General features: G+C 47.0%; 1 protein-coding gene across 2 annotated transcripts in view; it reads left to right on the top strand.

The window, feature by feature from the left end:
* HBS1 (translation elongation factor EF-1alpha (GTPase) HBS1) overlaps nucleotides 1–22,716 on the top strand; it is a 37,863-nt gene that overhangs the window by 3,273 nt on the left and 11,874 nt on the right. The window contains exons 4-11 of one of the 2 annotated variants that reach the window (XM_077640660.1): nucleotides 1,586–1,714; nucleotides 3,477–3,518; nucleotides 4,914–6,356; nucleotides 9,006–9,150; nucleotides 10,277–10,429; nucleotides 14,849–14,983; nucleotides 16,912–17,022; nucleotides 18,178–18,290. In XM_077640660.1, the coding sequence (XP_077496786.1) occupies nucleotides 1,586–1,714; nucleotides 3,477–3,518; nucleotides 4,914–6,356; nucleotides 9,006–9,150; nucleotides 10,277–10,429; nucleotides 14,849–14,983; nucleotides 16,912–17,022; nucleotides 18,178–18,290 (2,271 nt within the window). The remainder of the gene's footprint in view (nucleotides 1–1,585; nucleotides 1,715–3,476; nucleotides 3,519–4,913; nucleotides 6,357–9,005; nucleotides 9,151–10,276; nucleotides 10,430–14,848; nucleotides 14,984–16,911; nucleotides 17,023–18,177; nucleotides 18,291–22,716) is intronic. The other variant, XM_077640661.1, reaches the window with a different exon arrangement.

Raw genomic sequence — 22,716 nt, 5'->3', positions numbered from 1 at the left:
TAATGTCTGTCATCTACACTTTTGTACGGCTCCTTGTCCCGCAAAAAGCTTCCCACTGCCGTGCATTTCATGCTTGTCCCTGCCTTCACTTGCAGTATAGGTTGTCATTTATTGTTTGATTGCATGTGAATATAGCAAGCATTGTAATGCTGCACTTTACCGAACCAGGACCAGCAACACTGCTGTTGATTTTGCAGTGGGCTTGACACTTCTGAACGTGTTACTCTTGCAAAAAGTTTCATGTAATGTAGTTTCTTATTGAAGGGCTTCAAACAGAGCACTTTGGATTGATATGAACAGTGTGGTGTACACATAGATTGGTCATCTCTCTCAACTTTAGCCAAGGTTTGAAAATATGCTGGTGCACATTAGGAGGATGCAACTTCAACCACGTTGCAAAATATTTTCTACGCTGTCCAGTTAGGTAATTGAATTGAAATAATCAGCTTTTCAGTTGAAGCACTTGAGGCAAAAATTTTACTGTCAAATGGTAAAGCATTCCAAAAAACTTTTAAATCATCAGTTTTCATTTTGACTTATCCTGTGGGTTCAATTTTATCGCACTGAAAGGAAAGCCTGCAAAAGAAAAAAATTGCTCACGTGACCATTCACTCGTGCACCTTGGCAGCAGTGTGCTCAAACATGCAACTGATTCTGCACCTGACCGAGTCCTGTGAAGCTGCGAAAGTCACAGGGCAATCGTGCAGGCACTAGCAGTGAACTTGACTCTGCTGCGCAAATGACGAGGACAAACAGGAAAGAAATTAGTGGCAGGTGCGAAAACTTTTAAACGCTTTATTAATGGGGCTCTGAAAGGGTCTCTAATAAAGTCGCGGTATATCTATTGATGTTAAAGCCTCTTCACGAATATTGTCCAGGAAGAATTTTTTTAATGCGCTTTGTAGAAGCTGAGTTATCTCTAGTTAAAATTTGAATTTTATCATCTGCGCGCCTTTCCCTCTCTTCTCGTCATATTTTGCACTCTGCAAAGTCGGCGCACCATCTCTGGCTCCCACATCTGGGAGTGGAGGTTCTTGACCCACCGGAGCTACATGGCTGTTGGCCGTGGCCATGATAGCTGCCTGATGTCTGGAAGAATCTAACCAATAGCCTTCTGTCAACTTGTATACGCAGGTGCGAGCGACGGAGGAGGGCGCGAGTATGAAAAAGTTGCCAGGAAGGACTCGCCAACTTTCGCGCTTGATTGTGGGTTCTCTGCTGCGTGTATAAGTGTATTATTTGGCTCAGGTTTTCATGACAACCCGGTGCAGTGATTGAGCGAGTTGATGTGCTCTCCTCGGAAGATGTTGCAGGGCGCCTTTAGTCAAAATTTACGCCGCTCACCAGCTTGCTTGCTGTGCACAAAACACGGGCTCTTTTTGGTAGGAATATTAAGGGCCGAAACATGAAGTACCATTCGTTGGGTGTCATCCAACATGTTGGCACCGCAGTAGATAAATTTGCAATGTGAGGTGTAAAATGGCACTCCAAATGGCGGAGGTGCCAAAGGCTCTCAAGACGTTTGCCACGCTGTTGCAAGTCTTGCATTTTAATATTTGGACATTGTTTGCGTTACTGCTTTTAGTGAGGCTGTATGAGTGCCTGGAGAAGATGCAGAATGTGGTGGGCGACTCAATACCTGAGGCCACTCTTCGTCGGGCAGCCCTCGAGGGAGACTTCAACGCTGAAGTGGCTCTTGATCGACTCCTGCAAGGTTGGTTGGCCGCTGTGGTGCTTAAAACAGTGTCGTGTGCCGAGATTAGAGGAGACAATAGATCTCTTGCGTGTGAATAATGTTAACTATGTGGTGCACAGACTAATTTCTTAGATTTAGCTTTAATGACGTTGAGTGTCTTGCAGCCTGTATGCCTGGAGGGGCTGGCCATCAAGCTTTCTGAAACCAGGCCAAGTAGGCAGAACTTACAGCTACAAGTGCTTTTGACCTTCAAGCTTCAATTTATTTTACATGGTCAGACATGGGCGGGTTTGATGTTGTCGATTTTAATGGCTAAACCCTGAACTTTCTTGCGACTTATTTGCCTTACAGTGATATGTTGGTGTGGCACGTGAACCCATGTCACGTAGGTAGAGCTTTATCGGTAACTAAATACTTAATGCATTACATTTCATTGACGCCTTGTCGAAAGATTGCACTTCTACTGATTTTGGGGGTAAGGTATTACTGGTAAGGTGTTGGTGGAGGCAGACTTCAGTTGCGTTCCAACAGTGAAAATTAACAGAAGAAATGAATTTTTCATTGCTGCGTGAGCCTGTAATAGGTTGTTGCTGTATAAGTAAGTAACGTGTTTCAAGGAGTACTCTTCACATTGAAGCATGGTGGTTACTTGTCTTGGTTGGGACAGAAAGTACATTTTTGTTCACGATGAACGTCTGCATTTCATTTTAGTCTGAAATTGTGCTATATGGTTGCCTTGTTGGAGTGCGAATATGTGGTGGAAGACCGAGCAGTGTTTTTTTTTTGTCTTTTTGTTTTGCTTTGGTATAAATGCTGTGAGAGAGACTAGCAAGTGAGGAGAAAAAAAAATTATGATGACATGCCATATATATGGTGCGCTATCATACGTGCTTATCTTTGAATGGATGTTGCCAGTAGCAAAGAAACACACTTTTGAATCCGCTAATGCTGCATGTTCTCATATCATACTCGAAATGAACGTCACATCTGAGCTAGTGTCACATGAAACAGGTGTGCTCTTAAGTACACTCATTTGCCACAGGTACATGCTTTGTACAGGCAGCATTGTCAAGTTCTTGATTTCATGCATTGTTATCACTGTCCTAGAGGTCACCACTACATAACATCCATGCGTTTCCTCCATTAGCTTCAGAGATTTTAAAATGGAAGAGATGTGTCGCTTTGCTGATGTTGCTAGATGCCTTACGGGGTGTTTCTCTGAATAGGTGCAAGTAGTGGTGAGGCTTGGCAAAGTTGCGTCCTCTGTCACACTGGTAAATGCTATTAACAAGGCTGTGGATGAGTCTGGCTTGCACTGGATATTTGCAACAATGTTCACTTGCAATGCAAAGCATTGGAGGAATACTGAGGACAAATTGAATTTGGCCTGTATCAGTAGATTACCACATTTTAATGACAAAAAGGTGCTAGTTGCACAGAACGTGTAGATTTTGTTAGCTGGAAAAGGGGAAAAAAAACAAAAAAACATGCGGGTATCGCCTCTAGAGGTCGTTTTCGCAAGCAAACTGCGATGCTGCCAATACTTTTTTGTGTTGTGGGTCTCTGAGGTTAGGCCGCACTGCCATTCACCAGAATGAGCGTTGGTGATAGCAGAATCCTTTCCGTTGTTGACATGAGTTTGGATCGAATAGCAAGAAAAAAATGTGCTTTTTTTTTTTTTAGAATGAATGTTGTTGGAGTTGTCTTCCTTTAACACATTAATATGACAGACACCGATAAATACTAACCTTCAAAAACTGTTTGCCTTCTTCTCAAACAGAAGCAGACAAGCCGAAGCCGCAGCGGGAGCAGCGGAGAAGAGGTAGGCAGCTGTGTGAGCGCATGGCAGCTTGCGTGCACCCCTTTTAGTGCATGATGAAGCGCCATTCCTTGCATTCAGTTTTTCTTTGCAACACTTTTGTGGCTGAGGTTTGCGTGTGCTTAGCAGTTTTAGTATTGTAGTAGTAGTAGTAGTACAGTGGAATCTCAATGACACGATCACAGTTGATGTGAATTTTGGAATGAAGTGAGTTTGTAAAATTCCCTGGCCAGAGTGCACTTGCTGCAATGTGTAGATTTTTGGGTGATCCAAACACTTCTCCACGCCACTGCTGATGGTGCGAATGCACGAGCTGTGACCGTATATAGCACTACCCTCACGTCGGCAGGCATGCGGCGATGCACGGCCCGGATGACGCCAAAGCTGTGACCTTCAGTCGCGTGGCACACACACTGCGAGCAATGAGTGACGGTGCACTGCCCGCAAATTGCCTAGGTTGTGAGTGAGCGGTGGCTTGCGGACTGTACACCGCTGACATCACATTCGCCAGTCGTGCAGTACTCACTGTGATTAAGTGGTAGTGCTTGGCTCTAATTAAATCACGTCAGCCGTAAACAGGTATGGCAGATATGTTTCCCATGCTTCTGCATGTGGATTTTGTTTTTTTTATATGGTACGAATTTCGGATGATACAAAAATATTTGCGGTTCCATGTGATTCGTGTCATCGAGATTCAACTGTGCTAGCAAGGAATGTTTCCTCTGGCCCCCGAATGGCACCTTGTTGGAGCCAAGACCATTCTTTTCTTTTTCTGTTCTTTTCCTTCCTTTACACCCCCCCCCCCCCTTTTTTTTTGATGAAACCACTTTCAGGTGCTCTAAATAAAAACGGGGTGCTGTTGTCTATCTGTCTATCTGGGACTTGAGCATGCCTTGAATGCATATTGGCTGTATGTGGCCCTGAACACTTTCATTCATGAGCAAGCTATCTTGCCAACTTTCAGCATTTCAAGAGATGAGGATTTCATAATGTATGCGTGTGTGCGTACATCTTTTTCTGATATTAGGGGGCAAAGCGAGTGAGTGTGAAGGAGGTAAAATTGCGCAAGGAGACTTAGCAGCAGTAACTTTCGCCTAATGTGCACTGAGCTGACAAAAAGCCCGAGATCTTGCGGCCATCACTGCTTTTGTGTCTTGCAGCATTCGGAACCTAACTCTAGGCTCTCCTTCCTCTTTTTCCTCTCTCTCTCTCTCCCTTTTCTCTGCTGTCTGGCTTTGCCTTTGCCCTCCCCCTTCTCTCCCCCTCCGTATCCTGTCCTGTTTGCTTTTTTGTTTTTTGCATAAACGTGGCTGGCATGTGCCCTCTCGTCATCACTGCACCTCCTCACCGTGCTCACCCACCATTCTCATCATTTCGACGTGCCGCCCGCAAGGTAAGAATCGGATGGTGACGATGACTGTGCTGTTTCGCCATCCGTCGTGGAGTGCGATGGTATTGGTGGGGTTGGGTGTGGTGGTGGTGGTGGTAGTGGGGCGTTCATCACGGTTCCACCATACATGAGGACTACTGTTGTGCACTTTGACGCCCCCACGAAACGCCAGAGACATGATGCGCGAACTTCAGGCGGCAAAGAGTACTCAGGTGCCACCGGTGAGGTGGTGTCGACACGTGCAGAAACAAACTCGCTGGCACCGTTGCGGGTTGCACTGCCTTTGTTGCCTTCTGTGTGTACAGCTGAATCGTCAGGTTGTGCATTAAGACGAGACTCATTGCTCAAACTGAGTGGGGTCGGGGGAAGGGCCAGTGGTTCGTCAGAAGGGACGCGCCATGCCAGTGGTTGTGACAGCGAGCCTTGTCCGCACACTAATCATGGCTGTGAGACAAGGTCTGTGTACTTAAGTCACTCTGTGCGTGGGACACAGAATAGCTGCCCAGTGCAGGAAGTGCATAAAACAGACTGTGATGAGGAATTTCTCGATATGCTGCTTTGTGGCGGAAATGTGGAGAACACCACCAAACCTGATTCTCAAAAATGCTTATCAGTGGCGGAGGAGCCCGATGAGCTTGATATGCTTTTGGGCATGGTCTCGAGTTCCAGTCCCTCTCGTCCCGCGAGCTCAGCCGAGGCCGAGAAGAAAAGTGGCCCTGCTACTTCTACAGACATGGGTGATGAGCCCCTTGTATGGAAACCCGTTACAGATGCTGTCGGAGACAGCTTAGATGCCTTGTTGGGAGTCACTGCAGACCCCGCCTCTTCTCAGAAACAGGGACAAGACAGTGGGGGTATGGAGTTCGATGACTTTCTCATGTCCTTGAAGAGTGACGCTCCTGGCAGAAGCAGCTCGAGGGCGCAGGATGATGGCTCAACAGTCCTGCCTCTTTTGGACATTCTGTCCGGCACTTCCGATGTTGAAAAGGGCCCGAAGAATTTGCCAAAAGATTCCAGCATGAAGAGGCATCAGCCGGCTTTACTTAACCTTGGTGAGATCCTGGGCCTCGGTCAAAGCCGTACCCCCACTCCGTGTCCAGAAAGTGGGACCCTAAAGCTCGATGACATTCTGAAAGGAATGGGCAGCTCGCCTGTTGGCAGCCAGGAGGACCACTTGTATGGCGACAATGAGGACAGCGTTGAGCTGAGCCTCTTCCAGAGCACGGCAGCGGTGGTTGTGAAGGAAGCGTCGCTTTTTGGCAAAGTGCTGGTTTTCTTCCCATTTTCAAGGCGGCGAGTGACTCTCTTTGGCCTCGGGGAGTGGCTGAAGAAACTTGACCTCTTGGAACCAAGGGTGGGAGTGAAGGCGAAAACGGTTCCATTCGATTTCAGCACGCCGTCGCCCGACGACATTGTGCTTGCATGTCTAAAGCGAGCTGTGGTTGCGCCAGGTAGATACTACTGTGCTGTTATAAATGTTGTTGTGTTTGTAAATGTAAAGCCATTTACCTGGCACTCGTAGACATGCACGAATTTGTGAAAGCTTATGTCAATAGAATTTTCGTCATGAAAGGTACCCTTACACACTGCTGCTGTTTCGGCTTAGGAGGACAGTTGCAAATGTGGTTAGGTTGCAGAACATATATGTCGCTGAATCGTGTGTTTTGCAGTTTGGAATCGGTTACACATGCTGGGCAGTGAATAACATTCTGTGGTTTCATGTTGTAGATGTCCACGGTTAACGGTAAATGAATTCCAGGAATCTTGTATATGCCTGTGATGTAGACACCATCTTGTGCTTGTAGAAGATTTGGCCTCTGGTAAGAGAGCAACTTCTCCACTATCGAACAGTAAATCACTTAGGAATAAATTAAACAGGAACAGTCGAGCTCCTGTGAATGCAAAATACAGGCCTGCAATTTTTTTTGAACGAAATGATAGAAGGGAGTATTTTACTTCCTGGTGAATGTATCTGCCTTTCCCCTTTTTTTTTTTCACGTCATTTTTATCATGTTTTTTTTTTAGATGAGCACTGCGAACAAAGCAATAGTTGCCAGCAAAGCAATATAGTTTTTAAAGGACCAACACTGTTGTTGTCTGGCCCCGAAATAGGAACAGGTTTCAAATCTTACATTGTAGCCAGAGTGGTCAGAATCATACCTGGTATTTCTGTACGGCTGTTGTGGTGCCATGTTGAAGCTAGTTGTACTGCTATGCCAAAACACAAACTGCGGGTGCAGTTCAGGAGCTGTGCATGAAATGCTTTTGAGGCAGCATTCTCCGTGTTTAAAGGAATGATTAGGATGAAGCTGAAGCGAACTTTGGAACAAGGCTTGAAACCAGTCCATCTGCTGGGCATTAAGAGTCGTGTTCGGAAAGGTTTCACCTATTGGTGAAATGCAGTTGCTTTGACAAGAGTGCAGCAATGAGTTTGAATGTTGGTCAGATAAGTTCCTTTGCATGGCACCAGATGGCGCTGAGTCACCTAAGCCAACTTAAGAGCCTACTCTTTGAAGCAATATCTGGGTGGGTTAGAATGCTAAGGTACGAAAAGAAATTTAACCAAGAACATGACACATGTACAGCAGTGCACGATAAGTTCATAGAAACAATTGAAAATTTTTTACTAGAATTTGGCAGTATACATTCAGATGTTGATACAGGCGCAGTCACACTTCCTGAAGACCTGGAGTTTAGAGATAACAGGTAATGTGAATGAATCTGCCATGCATGTTAGCAAAAAGCAATTGAAAAATTTGTGGCTCGAAAACATTGCAGCAACATTTAAGGATTAAAAATTGGTCAAACCTAAAAGTCAACAGAACTTATTTATAGATACTTATAGTGGTAACCATTTAAGGCACTTTGTGCACAATTTTGTACAAAGCAAACTCAGGAGTTTTTCTGAGAGACTGCTGCACTTGGCAGTGATTTCATTGTTTCGCATGAATTTAGCATCCTCGTCACAAAAAACTTGTTTTTTTTTTTTTGTGTGACACGGCGAACGCTGTAAATAATATTTCACAAAACATTGAGCTGGGTAGCACGCTGTCTGCCATTTTTATGCAGATTTTGCCTGTGAGTGATAGTGTAGAATCTTTTTGCTCAATTTCATGTCTAATATGCATCTTCGAAACATTGAGTGATTCCACGATCCCTCGTGTGCATATTTGACAAATCCAGGCATTCCATTGTCACTATATCTAGCCAATCTGTCACTTTACACGGAATTTCGCACGTCCTTGTAAAAACTTACCTGCTGCTCTTTCACGCTGGAAAACTAACAAAATCCCTTTCTTGAGGCCTAAATATAATCTTTAGGCGTAAAAATAATTGTTTCCGCCAAAGCAGAAAAAATGGTGCCTGAAAATGTCAAGTGTGACGGTTTGGTTTAGAGAAATACAAAGAAAAAAATGCTGAGCATGGTGGCATGTGCCAACACCCCCTTTCAAAGAGAACGCTCCTAACATCCGTCCATCCAAGTCACAATGCCAGATGGCAGTGAGCCGAGGTCTACCACGCATTTTATCATTTCATGCTTATAGTAGTACTTGCTCTTGGTGCTGAGATGGGCATTAGCTACCAACCCCGAGATAGGCTCTTCATGGAAGATTGTATCAATATCGCCCATGATGAGCCGCACCCACCCGTCCCGATGTTGTGCTGCTCTCGCCACCGAAGACAAGTTACGGTTGGCAATTGTGTCTGTTGCAATTTTCAACACTAGAGGGCTGTAGTTGTCCTTGAAACACGTTTTGTGCCTTGTTTTAAGTGCGTGTTTTAAGCCTGACAACAGTCATTTTCGCCAAAAATTGCCTAAAAAATTTAGCGATTTTGGTGCACTTTTTGAGAATTAATTGAGCGTTTAAAGGGTTAATTAGGGAAAGTTAGATTGCTTGCAGCATAGCAAGTGGTGAGTGTAATCAAACAAGTCTCTAGGGAGAGGTGCAAGTCTGTGCAGTGTCTTGTGCATCTTGGCTGTACTGCAGATTGGCTATCATACTCGGGCATGTTGCAATGCTAAACACATTTACCTGTACCTTCCTCCTTTTCCCTTCCTGTTCTCTTTTTTTTCTTCTTTTGTTGCTTGCTGCTTGCAGAGCGGAAACCACTCACACCTCTTGATCAAGTGGGTTTGAACGCCAAAGCTACCGTCAAGGAGGTGCTGCCTGCTGTGGATCCGGCACTAAGGCAGTCCTTTCCCAAGCAGCCTTCCGCACCAGAGGTTGACGAGAAGCGTGACAAGTGAGTGCTAAGTTCCACTGCTGTTGAATAATCTTCCATGTGGTGTTGATTTACCAAAAGAAATCCAGGAAGGGCACTCAAGTCGCTAATATTTGAGGACATTCAGTAGCTGCGACTTTTTCTTTTCTTGTTAAATTATAGGTTTTTGTTCACTTTTTCCTGTAAGCAGGAAAGAAATCAGAGCATCCGCATCGCTATGTATAAGCATTCAGTATTGTTTAAGAAATGCTTGTTATTGGAAAGGGGGTGGGGAGGCGTGCGCTGTTGTTAAGGGCTGCTGTTCCTTTTTTCTATACTGCTCTGTTACTCTGAAGTCCCGTGGAGTTGTGTGGACTGAAGACCATATTGGAATGTCATTTTCCGAGTTTTTCTTTTTTATGCAGTTACCATTTTTTTGTCTGGAATGCTTAGGTAAAGACTCTGTAGGCACGAATTCAAGCACCTGCAGTTAAAAGTACTGTTTTAATGCGATGCCATTTAGGTTGTCGCCCCGTAAAATTATTTTCAGCTTCTCTGTCACGAAATTCTCTCATTGGTCAGAGGTCACATGGCCTTGTGACATCATCACAACGACGTGCCTACTGTGGCAGGTGGAAACTGGCCCACCATGTTGAGAGGTCCCATGACCTTGTGATGTCACCATAACCTGCCCACCGTGGCAGGTGGGGATTTAATTGATGATTGGTCGATAGAGGTCACGTGACCTTGTGAAGTCATCACAACATGCCCACAGCGGCAGGTGGCAACCTGAACCAGGTGGTAACATGGTGGAAAATCTAAGGACCCCCAAAATTTGCAAGTTGGCCTGCCCCCAAAAATACCAAAGGACCTCCACCTTTTGAGCCCGAGTGCAACCAATTCGTTTATTTCTGTAACAGTGTACTGTAGAGATGGCAGATTAAAATATTTGATCTCATGGTGCACATGATACTTCATGCTTAATTACATTTTACAGCTCTGCTCATCACTTTGCAGTGCAGTAAGCTGTTCAGTGAGTGACTTCTTTGCATTCACAACAATCACCCCAACATTTCTTGCCATGCACTTCGCATTGTTTCTGGACGGCAGGCGTTTGCGCAGCCCGTATAGGCTTCATTTATACACACGGTTGCTTTGTAATCTGAAGGGTGGCATCAGCGCCGTTGGACGGTCTCAAAGTGCCAAGTGCTACAAGCTCCAACCGGAGTTCTCCAGACCTTGAGCGAAAGGAGCCGTCTCCGGAAGCTGCTGGGGACACGCCGGCGTCGACAGCTGAGGGCATCACTCCCAAGACACCCAGGTAAATGGTGTGTGCAGTGTTGTGCACTGTTGCTGCGTGCTTTTAGTGTTGCTTATTTCTGCATGGTACTCTCATGTGGTGGCCAGAGAGGCAGCAAAGTACATTGAAAGGTACAGCGTTAATATAAAGTGGACACATTTGATTGTCTTATCAGCATCTCGTGGATGTGTGTAAGCACAGATAGTAGGTGAATGCTAGAAAAAAAAATGTGAAGGGCTGTGCATTTTACAGCGCTCGAAATTCTACATGGAAGAAGAAAATGAAAACGTTCTTGGATGGTAGAGGCATTATGAAAGACGCTTGCACGGGGTCATTGTCCCCTGTTGCTTTTAGTCTTGGTGCAATTGCTATGCTCTGTTTTATTTTTGACTAAAATTAGCTGGTCTTCTAAAGTTGTGCAGAGAATAATTGAGTGAATTGGAATTGTCAAATTGTCAGTAGTGTCTGATGTGGAAGGAAGGGGCTTTCAATTGCTTAGTATGTATGGGAAGTCACATAGTGTTGTGCATCATAAGCCCCCTATGTTTTTTGCGATTCCACGAAAAATTGCAGATTTTAGCATTTTTCGTGGACTTGTGCGTTATAAGCACCATTCTCTCTCTCTGATGATATTGTGCGAAATTGCTGTTGTGGATATTGGGAGAAAAAGTATATAATGGAAATCTGATGAAATGTCTGACATTCTCTTGAAAGATAGTATCTGGTGGCAGAGTTCTGCTCATGGCTTAACATGCTTGCTCCCCCATCTTCTGAACAAATTAACATGTCAAGTACTATGGCTCTGACAGCAACATGCTTGCATGCTTTAATGGGAAAGGTGATGGTACTGGCGGCTGTTGGAAGCAATATACCATATTTACACGTCTGTAAGTCGACTCGAATGTAAGTCGACCCCTCCATATCACATTTCAGAAAGAAAAAAAACAAACTTGGAGTCGTTTAAGCTTGGCCTTTAATAACAGAACGCGAAAGCGTTATCCTGCGGCTGCCGCTTATCGCCAGCTGCTACCCGCTGCCACACGCAGGCGTGCCCGTGGGCACATTCCAAAACGAAAATGTATTTGTCACTAGACTACTCGTCCACACTTGTGCTATCGTCCAGCTAGCACTGCCGTCATGATCGCTGCTGCTGTCCCACAGCACGTCGTTCTAACGTCGTCGTTTAGTGGAATCCCGCACTTCGCAAACAGCCACGTCATGGCATCGTGTGGAATAGCTAAAAATTTTGCCTCGTAGCTGCCACACCTGTATAACTCGTTGCGAACATCGAACTTGCTCCCCGGCGCGTAGTTGTTCATTTCTTTGGCATAAAGAACGACAGCAATCTTGAATGTCGCCGCGAACGAGCGCCAGTCACTTACCACACCCAGAGCACAAATCACGAAGCACTATTTTAAAAACTTGTGAAACGTGGACGACAGTAGTCAATTGCGTTGGAGCCAAAGAGAAACTACACGTGAGCGGCATCGGTTCTTCTGTCGGCTACCGACACTCCCCGGCGCCGCTGCCGTTCTGAGTGGCGGTGCCGCCGCGATTGGAACAGCGGCCCTTCCATCAACTATCAACGCTTCCTTGAGCGCTGAGTGCGCAGCTGAAAGTAAAAAAAAAAGAACTTGGAGGACACCTATAAAGATTAGAACCCGAATGAGTTATCGGGCCGCTGCCACTTTTCAGCAGCCACAGTCTGCAGCCATGTCTGGGGAGTGGAGGGGGGGTTGCCGGTTTGCTGCTTATCGACGGCTGCCGCGCGCAGGGAGGGGATGCCGGTTCTGCGCGTTGACATAGCAGCTGCTCAAGGCCAGCACCAAGAGCGGTGCGACGGAGCCACTCGGCAAAAATGCAACCACGCTGTAGCATGCCTGATATATCGTTTATCTTTCCTTTATTTATGGTGTCATGCTTTTGTTTCGATTGTAAGTCGACCCCCCACTTTGGATTTTAAAATTTTGAAAAATGGGTCGACCTACAATAGTTAAACCTCAATGTAACGAACTTCAGTATAATGAAATGCTTGATGTAACAAACTATTTCAGTTTTCATAACTTCACGTCCATAGGACACCATGTATTTTTAGCTTCAGTATTACAAAGTAGATTTTGCCGCACTTGCAACACAGCGAAATTTCATGGTTGGCTAAGGCGGCAGTCTGGGCATGTTGGTGATTCATGATGGAAATGTACAGCGCAAACAAAGACGAGGACACAAGGAAGACACATGGAATACACGAGCATGTCTGGGCATGTTGGTGATTCATGATGGAAATGTACAGCACAAACGAAGACAAGGACGCAAAGTAGACAAATGGAACACACGAGCATGCTCATGTGTTCCATGTCTCTTCCTTGTGTCCTCGTCTTTGTTTGCGCGTGCTCGTGTGTTCCATGTGTCTTCCTTGTGTCCTTGTCTTTGTTTGCACTGTACATTTCCATCATGGTTCATGTTCGTGTGTTCCATGTGTCTTCCTAGTGTCCTCGTCTCTGTTTGCACTGTACATTTCCATCATGGTTCATGTTCGTGTGTTCCATGTGTCTTCCTTGTGTCCTCGTCTTTGTTTGTGCTGTACATTTCCATCATGGTTCATGTTCGTGTGTTCCATGTGTCTTCCTTGTGTCCTCGTCTTTGTTTGTGCTGTACATATCCATCATGGTTCATGTTCGTGTGTTCCATGTGTCTTCCTTGTGTCCTCGTCTTTGTTTGTGCTGTACATTTCCATCATGGTTCATGTTCATGTGTTCCATGTGTCTTCTTTGTGTCCTCGTCTTTGTTTGCACTGTAATTTCCATCATGGTTCATGTTTGTGTGTTCCATGTGTCTTCCTTGTGTCCTCATCTTTGTTTGTGCTGTACATTTCCATCATGGTTCATGCTCGTTTGTTCCATGTGTCTTCCTTGTGTCCTCGTCTTTGTTTGCACTGTACATTTCCACCATGGTTCATGTTCGTGTGTTCCATGTGTCTTCCTTGTGTCCTCGTCTTTGTTTGTGCTGTACATTTCCATCATGGTTCATGCTCGTTTGTTCCATGTGTCTTCCTTGTGTCCTCGTCTTTGTTTGCACTGTACATTTCCATCATGGTTCATGTTCGTGTGTTCCATGTGTCTTCCTTGTGTCCTCGTCTTTGTTTGTGCTGTACATTTTCATCATGGTTCATGTTCGTGTGTTCCATGTGTCTTCCTTGTGTCCTCGTCTTTGTTTGTGCTGTACATTTCCACCATGGTTCATGTTCATGTGTTCCATGTGTCTTCTTTGTGTCCTCGTCTTTGTTTGCACTGTACATTTCCATCATGGTTCATGTTCGTGTGTTCCATGTGTCTTCCTTGTGTCCTCGTCTTTGTTTGTGCTGTACATTTCCATCATGGTTCATGTTCGTGTGTTCCATGTGTCTTCCTTGTGTCCTCGTCTTTGTTTGTGCTGTACATTTCCATCATGGTTCATGTTCATGTGTTCCATGTGTCTTCTTTGTGTCCTCGTCTTTGTTTGCACTGTACATTTCCACCATGGTTCATGTTCATGTGTTCCATGTGTCTTCTTTGTGTCCTCGTCTTTGTTTGCACTGTACATTTCCATCATGGTTCATGCTCGTTTGTTCCATGTGTCTTCCTTGTGTCCTCGTCTTTGTTTGCACTGTACATTTCCATCATGGTTCATGTTCGTGTGTTCCATGTGTCTTCCTTGTGTCCTCGTCTTTGTTTGTGCTGTACATTTCCATCATGGTTCATGTTCGTGTGTTCCATGTGTCTTTCTTGTGTCCTGGTCTTTTTTGCACTGTACATTTCCATCATGGTTCATGCTCGTTTGTTCCATGTGTCTTCCTTGTGTCCTGGTCTTTGTTTGCACTGTACATTTCCATCATGGTTCATGTTCGTGTGTTCTATGTGTCTTCCTTGTGTCCTCGTCTTTGTTTGCACTGTACATTTCCATCATGGTTCATGTTCGTGTGTTCCATGTGTCTTCCTAGTGTCCTCGTCTTTGTTTGTGCTGTACATTTCCATCATGGTTGGCTCCAAGCAAATGCAAGGAAAAAAATTTATTTATTTATTTACTTTTTGCTACCTCAAAGGCCCCAATGAAAGGGTATTACATGAGGGAGGGGGTTACAGAGCATGACATTGCTTCAGTTGACGACTTGAATAGCGATGGGTCAGTATGGAGCACAACGTGGCCAGGCAAGTCATTCCAGTCTTTCGCAGTGCGTACAAAAAATGAAGACAGATGTACAGATGTGCGGACAGGCGGAGGATGGGTGTTCTTTTCATGGTTCATGCAGCTAGAGGGAAAAAATGGGGCCAGTCTGTTTTTCTAATGGAAGATTTCTTTCTGAAGGAAAGTGATCAGCCCCTTAACTTGTGAGGTGTTCGCCATCATACTGCGTCGGTGGCTTTCTGAGTGACATTGACACTGGAATATGTGCCGCTTATGCAGGACCAAGTCGTCTTCCAAAGATGCAGCGGCGGAGTATGCCAAGGAGAGGGGTACCACTAAGGCCCTTCTCAACTTGGTTGTCATTGGACATGTGGACGCCGGCAAGAGCACACTTATGGGGCATTTACTCTACAGGTTTGTGAACTAACTGTCGTTTCTGTTGTAGCTTTTTTTTGTTCTCTTTTCCTTTTTCTGAGGCACAAATGCTGAAAGTATTCCTCCAGACATTAGAAGCAAATGTAGTGAAACAAAAATGAGATGCACGTTGCTGGCTTTGAATGAGTGGTGATTAAGCGGCCAATAACCACAGGCTGGCGGGAAAGCTCTGAAACTGAAACTACGTGCCCAGGCTATTTTTAGCCCTAGCAGCAAGGGCCCTCCGATTATCATCACACCTACAAGAGGTGCATGGGTTATAGTGCACCGCGCAGTAGGTGGGATTTTTACATAGTCGCTTGCTGTGCCGATGACACCTCAACTGAGCCCCGTTTCGGGTGCAGTATACAAAGTTCCGCTAGTGGGGTTTCCCGCGTATCGCAGTTGCTCTAAACAAGACGGCAAAGGTCACGCTAGAAGAGTTTTGCATGCAAGAGGACGAGTACCATGGGTGTGGACATTAAGTACAAGAAAGTTTATGGAAGGATAATGCAAGAAACTGCACCCTTCCGTGTTGTGATTGTTTGAAGCGACCAGGTTGGCCATAGTGTTTTCATTGTGTGGTATGTAGGAAAGCCCACTTGCAGAATTTCGCATGATATGCAAGCGTTCGAATGTGAGCAGTCCTTGCGATAAATGACAGAAAAGAAAGCAAAGGTGACGCTTTTGTCCGGTTTTTTCCTGCCAAATCAAGCTAGATTTTCGAATCATTTGTCCAGCTCTTGTGGTTTTGACCTAGTCAAATTAACGAAAGTTGGCTAATATCAATTTTCTCTAAACGAATATGAACCGAATAACACATATTCATGTTTGAAATTTTGAATACCGTATAAACGCATGTAAGGGCCGCACCCGTGTATGGGCCACACCCTGTTTCCGGAAAGAAATTTTAGAAAAAAATAATACCCCTGTAAGGGCCGCTCCCAAATTTTCCACACGACCCACGCGGGAATAGCCTTAAAAATGCACGCGCCGTGGCCTCCACGATCAGCTCCTGCTGCAAGCAACGGCACTCTTCATTGCGGAGACTGCGCATGCGCACAGGAGCTTCCAGGTGCCACCTACGGACGGCACCAGTGGCCGCAGATCATTATCATCAACTTTTTCCTCCGTCATGACTTCCGCCAGCTCCCGCTATCCATATCGGCATCAGTATCACCAGCTCTAGCGTTTTGTTGCTGTCAAAGGCATGGGTGTTAGTTGTGGCTTTTGCGTGCTGCCGTGCAGCATTGTAGTTTTAGCACGATAAAGCAAGCACCTTAATGGCTACACCGCTGGGAGTTTGCTATCGAACGTGGCAAGCGTGCGGTGGGCAGGAAATTCGGTGTGGCTGAGAAGCGCATCCGACAATGGTGCAACCAAAAGGATGCATTGAGGAACGCAAGCTGCGAAAAGTGCGCTTTCTGGGACAAGCCGTGCAAGTTTCCTGAACTGAAAGAAAAGCTGCTCTGCTAAGTTATGGAAGCGCGGAACAACGGCTGCGCGTCGACAGTGGACGTGCTGCGCGACTTCTTGTGGGATGAGCGTGAACCAGAGCACAGCACCAGCTTGGAGTGGGAATACACCGCGAGTGGCGGTTGAACGTAGAATAAATGCTGCTTATTTGCCGATTGGTGTGTTCTTACTTTTAATTTTTTTTTTCGTAAATCGTGTGTATGGCCGCACCCCAATAATTGGCCCTAAAATCTGGAGAAAAAAAGTGCGGCCCTTATACGCATTTATACGGTATTGCAGATTATGTGTTGCAGCGCATTCAGACATCCCTGTTACAGTTGCATGCACATTAGGTAAATGGGTTTCCTGAACCTTGATGGGGCGATTGCCATTTTGGGTGCACTGGAAAGAGAATAACGTGCAAACCAGACCTGAGCTCACAGTGTGTTGCATATTTTTGCTTCATTGTCCAGGCTTGGCTGCGTACAGAAAAAGCAGATGCACAAGTACGAGCAAGAATCCAAGAAACTGGGCAAGGCATCATTTATGTATGCCTGGGTCCTGGACGAAACATCCGAAGAGAGGTAAGCGGCTGACGCCAGTACATCGTGTGCAGTACCAATGCAATTTCATGCGTGCCAGCCTGTGGTTGGATTGACGGCACCTTCGCTTTCAGTTGTACTGTCACCTTTGCGGGGGGGCAACATCTCGGGACTGTGCCCCACTGTGCTGAAAGGCATACATGTGTGCACCCTCATTTTTTTGCTAGCGTGTTGTGTTAGGATGTCCTTGTTATTTGCCACATTTTAGCGCGTAACTCATCTTTCCCCCCGAACTGCTGCGCAAGGACTGTGCATGTGTTTGCACTTTGTGCAGTGCAGCTTTGCTGACATTTCTGCACTTCATTTGCTTGACAACTTGGGCAGGCACACTTCAGGAATTTGAATATTGGTGGTAAATCAGTCTTCGTGGAACTCATTCAGAAGTTATGAAGCAAGCATTCTTAAAGAAATATAGACACCAAATTTTTGCTTGCATGTTTTCTTCTTTCAAATGACGCGCTAGACATTGTTATACACAAAGCAATCCATGGTACTCGCCTACGAGTGGTAAATAACTTATAATTGAATTTCTTCTTGACGTTGTTTCGGTTTCGGTTTCATCAACCGTACGATGGTTGTGACGTGTAGTTGTTTAGGGTCACATGAGGCACAAAAAAAAGGTAATATAGCTGCTAATACGTCGTTGTTGCAATTGTGGCTATTGAAGCAGGCTCGTTTAAGTGCTGTAGTGAGTTAAAACTATGCATCAGCATTTATATTGCCGTTTTTTTTCATGCATCATGTGACCTAAACATCAACTACTACATGTCACAACCATCGTTCGGTTGATGAAACCAAAATCGAAACAGCATGAAAGAAGAAATTAAATTGTACATTATTTAGTGATCATAGGTGAAAACCACATGGTGATCCATGTATTCTGATGTCTAAAGCATCATTTGAAAGAAGAAAACACGCCATTAAATTAGGTGTCTGTAGCTCTTTAAAGGGATAGTAGTAGACAAGGTGCCGTATCTATGCCTTGTCTTTCTGCAAAAAAGTATCGTGCAATGTGCACGAAGCCATTAGAAAACAGGGTGCCATTGTGATATTGCATGCACGATGCATCTGTTTCCAGTCTTCACAGAATCCGGTGCATGCTCAGTGACTTTTCATTCCTCGCACGATTTATTCCAGGAACCGCGGGATCACCATGGACGTGGCTCAGGCAAAATTCGAGACTCCCAACAGAAGCATCGTTCTCCTAGATGCACCAGGCCATCGAGACTTTATCCCAAACATGATCACGGGTACTTCTGAAGTCTGACATTTTTATTGCTGATGTTCCACAGGTTTTGGAAACGAAACAGAAGTGAACTTGGCAGCAAAGTTTTACCTAATTCTAGTTTCTTAATATATTGTCACAGGCCAGACGGAGAACAGTCGTAGACGTAGAGGGGGACCGCAGAACGGCCGAGGTTTTTAATCGCCCAGAACAGAGCCAGCTCGAGCGCGCCTCACGCGAACGCGACCACTTCGTCCTCGTCAAACCTTAGCGCGCAGGTAGCTCGAGCCAGGTCCGTGGCATTAGTCCCCCGAAAAAGAAGAGCATCGTCCCGATGCGAGGGTATGTACAAAGCAGAAAACGAACAAAAAGAAACAAATTAAAAGGCAGAACCCGAATACAGTTTAAAGTGGAGCGTCATCGCTCTCACGCGAGAAGTATGGCTTAAGTCGCATTACATGCACAATGTCAGTCCGTGGTTGCCGACGACCGGTAGCCACAGTTCCACGTGGAACAACCTCATAATCCACGTTTCCAACACGACGGAGCACCTCATAAGGTCCGAAATATCGGTGCAGCAGTTTTTCGGACAATCCCTTTTGGCGGACAGGGGTCCACACCCACACACGGTCACCGATGTGGTAGGTAACCTCCCTGTGGCGCCGGTTGTAACGTCTGGAGTCCGTGTCTTGTTGAGCTGTGATGTGCAAACGAGCAAGCTGGCGAGCTTGCTCGGCTTGTTCGACAAAGGAGCCCGCATCTGGTGTCAAGTCATCATCCACGCACGGGAGCATGGCGTCCAGCATCATCCGCACTTCTCTGCCGTAGACTAGACGGAATGGTGTAAAGCGGGTTGTTTCTTGAGTCGCAGTGTTGTACGCGAATGTGATGTAGGGGAGTATTTGGTCCCAGGTTCTGTGCTCCACATCCACGTACATGGAAATCATGTCGGCCAGTGTTTTATTCGGGCGTTCTGTGAGCCCATTTGTTTGGGGATGGTATGCTGTCGTTGTTCGATGGCTGGTGTGACTCAGCTCAAAGATGTCGTGGACAAGCTGAGCTGTAAATGCCTTCCCTCGGTCTGTGATGACGACGGACGGAGCGCCGTGTTGAAGCACTATTGCACGCATAAAGAAGTGCGCAACTTCGAACGCTGTGCCTTGAGGGAGAGCCTGCGTTTCGGCGTAACGCGTCAGGTAATCGGTTGCAACAGCTATCCATCTGTTTCCTCCCGACGACAAGGGAAATGGTCTGAGGAGGTCCATGCCGACTTGTTCAAAGGGTATGTTAGGAGGCATGATAGGTTGCAACATGCCAGGCGGTTTCAGAGGCGGCGTCTTCCTACGCTGGCACTCACGGCAGGTCCGAATATATCGCTTCACACATGAGGCAAGGTTGGGCCAATAGTAGTACTGCCGCACTCTGGCAAGTGTGCGCGTGAATCCAAGGTGCCCAGAGGTCGGCTCGTCGTGGCAGGCGAGGAGGATCTCGTGGCGGAGGGCGGCTGGTATAACCAGAAGGTAACTCTTATCACTGGAGGCGGAGTTTTTCTTATACAACACTCCGCCTCGAAGACATAGGATGGCAGCCTACGAGCCAGGTGGGAGGGTATCGAGGGATGGTGACCTTCTAGATGCTCCATGAGCAGCTTCAACTCGTCGTCCGCACGTTGTTGTGCGATGATGTCGGACAACGTGACTGCACCAAGGAATGCTTCGTCTTCTGCGTTACCTTCGTAAGGTTGCACGGGTGAATGCGACAAGCTGTCAGCGTCGGTGTGCTTGCGACCAGACTTGTAGATGATCGTGAAGTCAAATTCCTGTAAGCGTAATGCCCAACGTGCTAGGCGGCCACATGGGTCCTTCAAATTTGTCAACCAGCACAATGAGTGGTGGTCAGTAATAACCTTGAACTGCCTGCCATACAGATAGGGGCGGAACTTTGTGATGGCCCATACTACGGCCAAACATTCCTTCTCAGTTGTAGAGTAGTTACACTCTGCACGGGAAAGTGCACGGCTAGCATAAGCGATTACTTTTTCGACACCGTTCGGACGCTGGACGAGAACCGCTCCAAGACCGATGTTGCTGGCGTCCGTGTGAATTTCAGTGGCGGCATCATCGTCAAAATGGGCTAGTACTGGTGGTGATTGTAGCCGACGTCGTAGATCGTCAAAAGCAGTTTGCTGCTCGGCACCCCACAAAAATGGCTCCTCATCTCGTGTCAAGCGCGTCAGAGGACTGGCCAGCTTAGCAAAGTTTTTTATGAAACGTCGGTAGTACGAACAAAGGCCTAGAAATCGTCGGACGGCTTTTTTATCAGTGGGAACCGGGAAGTCCGCGATGGCAGAAATTTTGTCAGGGTCTGGCCGGATGCCCTCGGAGCTGACGACATGCCCGAGAAACTTCAGTTCAGTAAATCCAAAATGGCATTTTTGCGGCTTTAGAGTAAGATGAGCTGATCGGACGGCTTCTAACACCACTCTGAGCCGCTGCAAATGTTCCGAAAACGTTGTTGAAAAAATGATTACATCATCCAGGTATACTAGACATGTTTGCCATTTAAGGCCGGTGAGCACGGTATCCATCATTCGCTGGAACGTTGCTGGAGCACAGCAGAGTCCGAAGGGGAGCACACGAAATTCATAGAGGCCGTCCGGGGTGACAAGGGCGGTTTTCTCCCGGTCCCTCTCATCAACTTCTATTTGCCAATATCCGCTGCGCAGATCTACCGAAGAAAAGTATTTTGCTTGGCGCAGTCTGTCGAGAGAATCATCTATACGAGGTAGCGGATAGATATCTTTTTTTGTTACGCTGTTAAGTTTTCTGTAATCCACACAGAAGCGCAACGTGCCATCCTTCTTTTTTACGAGAACGACAGGAGACGACCAGGGACTATTCGATGGCTGGATTATGCCGTCATTGAGCATCTCCTTCACTTGCGTTTGGATGGCCTCCCGCTCTCGGGGAGATACGTGATAAGGCTGTTGATGTATTGGGCGCGCGCCATCGTGCGTGACTATCCGATGCTTAGTGATGGGCGTCTGACGTACCTTAGACGACGAGGTAAAGCAGTCCTTAAACTGCAGCAACAATTCTTGCAATTGCTGCCTTTCTGCGGGCGGGAGGCCCTCGTTTATGTGAACGGCGCGTACTGCCTCTTCGTCAACTTCACCAGGCGTGTCTTCTAGGCATGCGAAACACTCAGCCACCTCTTGGACGGGGTCGACGTGGGCGATGGCTGTGCCACCAAATAAATGGCGGTGTTCATTACTGAAATTGGTCACGAGGGCTTCAGTGCGACCGTCCGATAGAAAGGCGAGCCCTCTTGCTACGCAAACACCCATGGTGAGCAAAAGAGAGACATTTGGCTCAACAACACGTTGTCCGCAATGTGGCGCGTCGCAAGTGACCCTAGCCAGAATACTCGCCCGTGGAGGCACCGCTACGGCATCGTCGGATATACGCAGTGCGGCTCTGCAATTCTCGGGGGCGGGTTTGGTGGCAGGGAGTTCAGTTGAAAATGTAACCAATCGATTTCGAAGGTCTATAGTCGCACCATTTTCTCGAAGAAAGTCGAGACCGAGAATGACGTCTCGTGAGCATTCAGGCAAAATGAGGAACGTTGCCACGAACGTGCATCCGCGCACCGTAATTCTTGCCGTACACATTCCGAGCGGCGTAACCACGTGGCCACCAGCCGTACGTATCTGTGACCCTGCCCACGGCATCATAACTTTCTTCAGCACCTTAGCCATCCTACCGCTCATTATCGAGTAGTCCGCACCCGTATCCACTAGTGCGCTAACCTCCTTAGAGTCAATCAGCACGGGTATGTCAAGGGAGACCTTGGTCTTACCAGACCCAGTCGTCGGCGCCGTCATCGGTATCGTGGTCGTCGATTCGGGAAGGGTCAGTCGGCGCGTCGGTGGAAGCTTTTCGGCAATACGGCGTTCGGCGACCTCGCCTCCAAAGGTCGCCTGTTCTAGTTTTCCCGGTGCGGGCTCGAGGACCCACGCTGTGCACTAGGTCCATAACCGGACTGATGAGGCGACGGATGGCGAGGTGAGGGCGATCGGGACGTTCGGCGCGGAGGAGGTGGTGAACCACGCCGGCGGGTGACGTATTCGTCAAACTCCTGAGGCTGTTCGGCATGCCGCGGACGGGGACTACCTGCAGACAAGCCTCGCAATCCCAGAGGCCGATATGGACACCGCCGGAAGATGTGACCGGCCTCGCCACAATGGTAACACAGGGGACGTCGGTCTGGCGCACGCCAAATATCGGTCTTCCTCGGCGCCTGTCCTCGAGCTTGCCAGTAGGGAACCGGCTGCTCGGCGTGTACTGCGACTACCGAAGGGGCATACGGTGGCGCGCAGGGAACCGGCGCAGGACGGCGCAGCACGTCCGCATACGTCGCTGGCGGCCAAGCAGTTGGCTGTGGTGGCGGCT

Source organism: Amblyomma americanum, chromosome 10 (assembly GCF_052857255.1).
Source record: "Amblyomma americanum isolate KBUSLIRL-KWMA chromosome 10, ASM5285725v1, whole genome shotgun sequence".
Classification (NCBI taxonomy): Eukaryota; Metazoa; Arthropoda; class Arachnida; order Ixodida; family Ixodidae; genus Amblyomma; species Amblyomma americanum.
The sequence above is the reverse complement of the archived record's forward strand: the minus strand, read 5'-3'. Positions and strand labels throughout refer to the sequence as shown.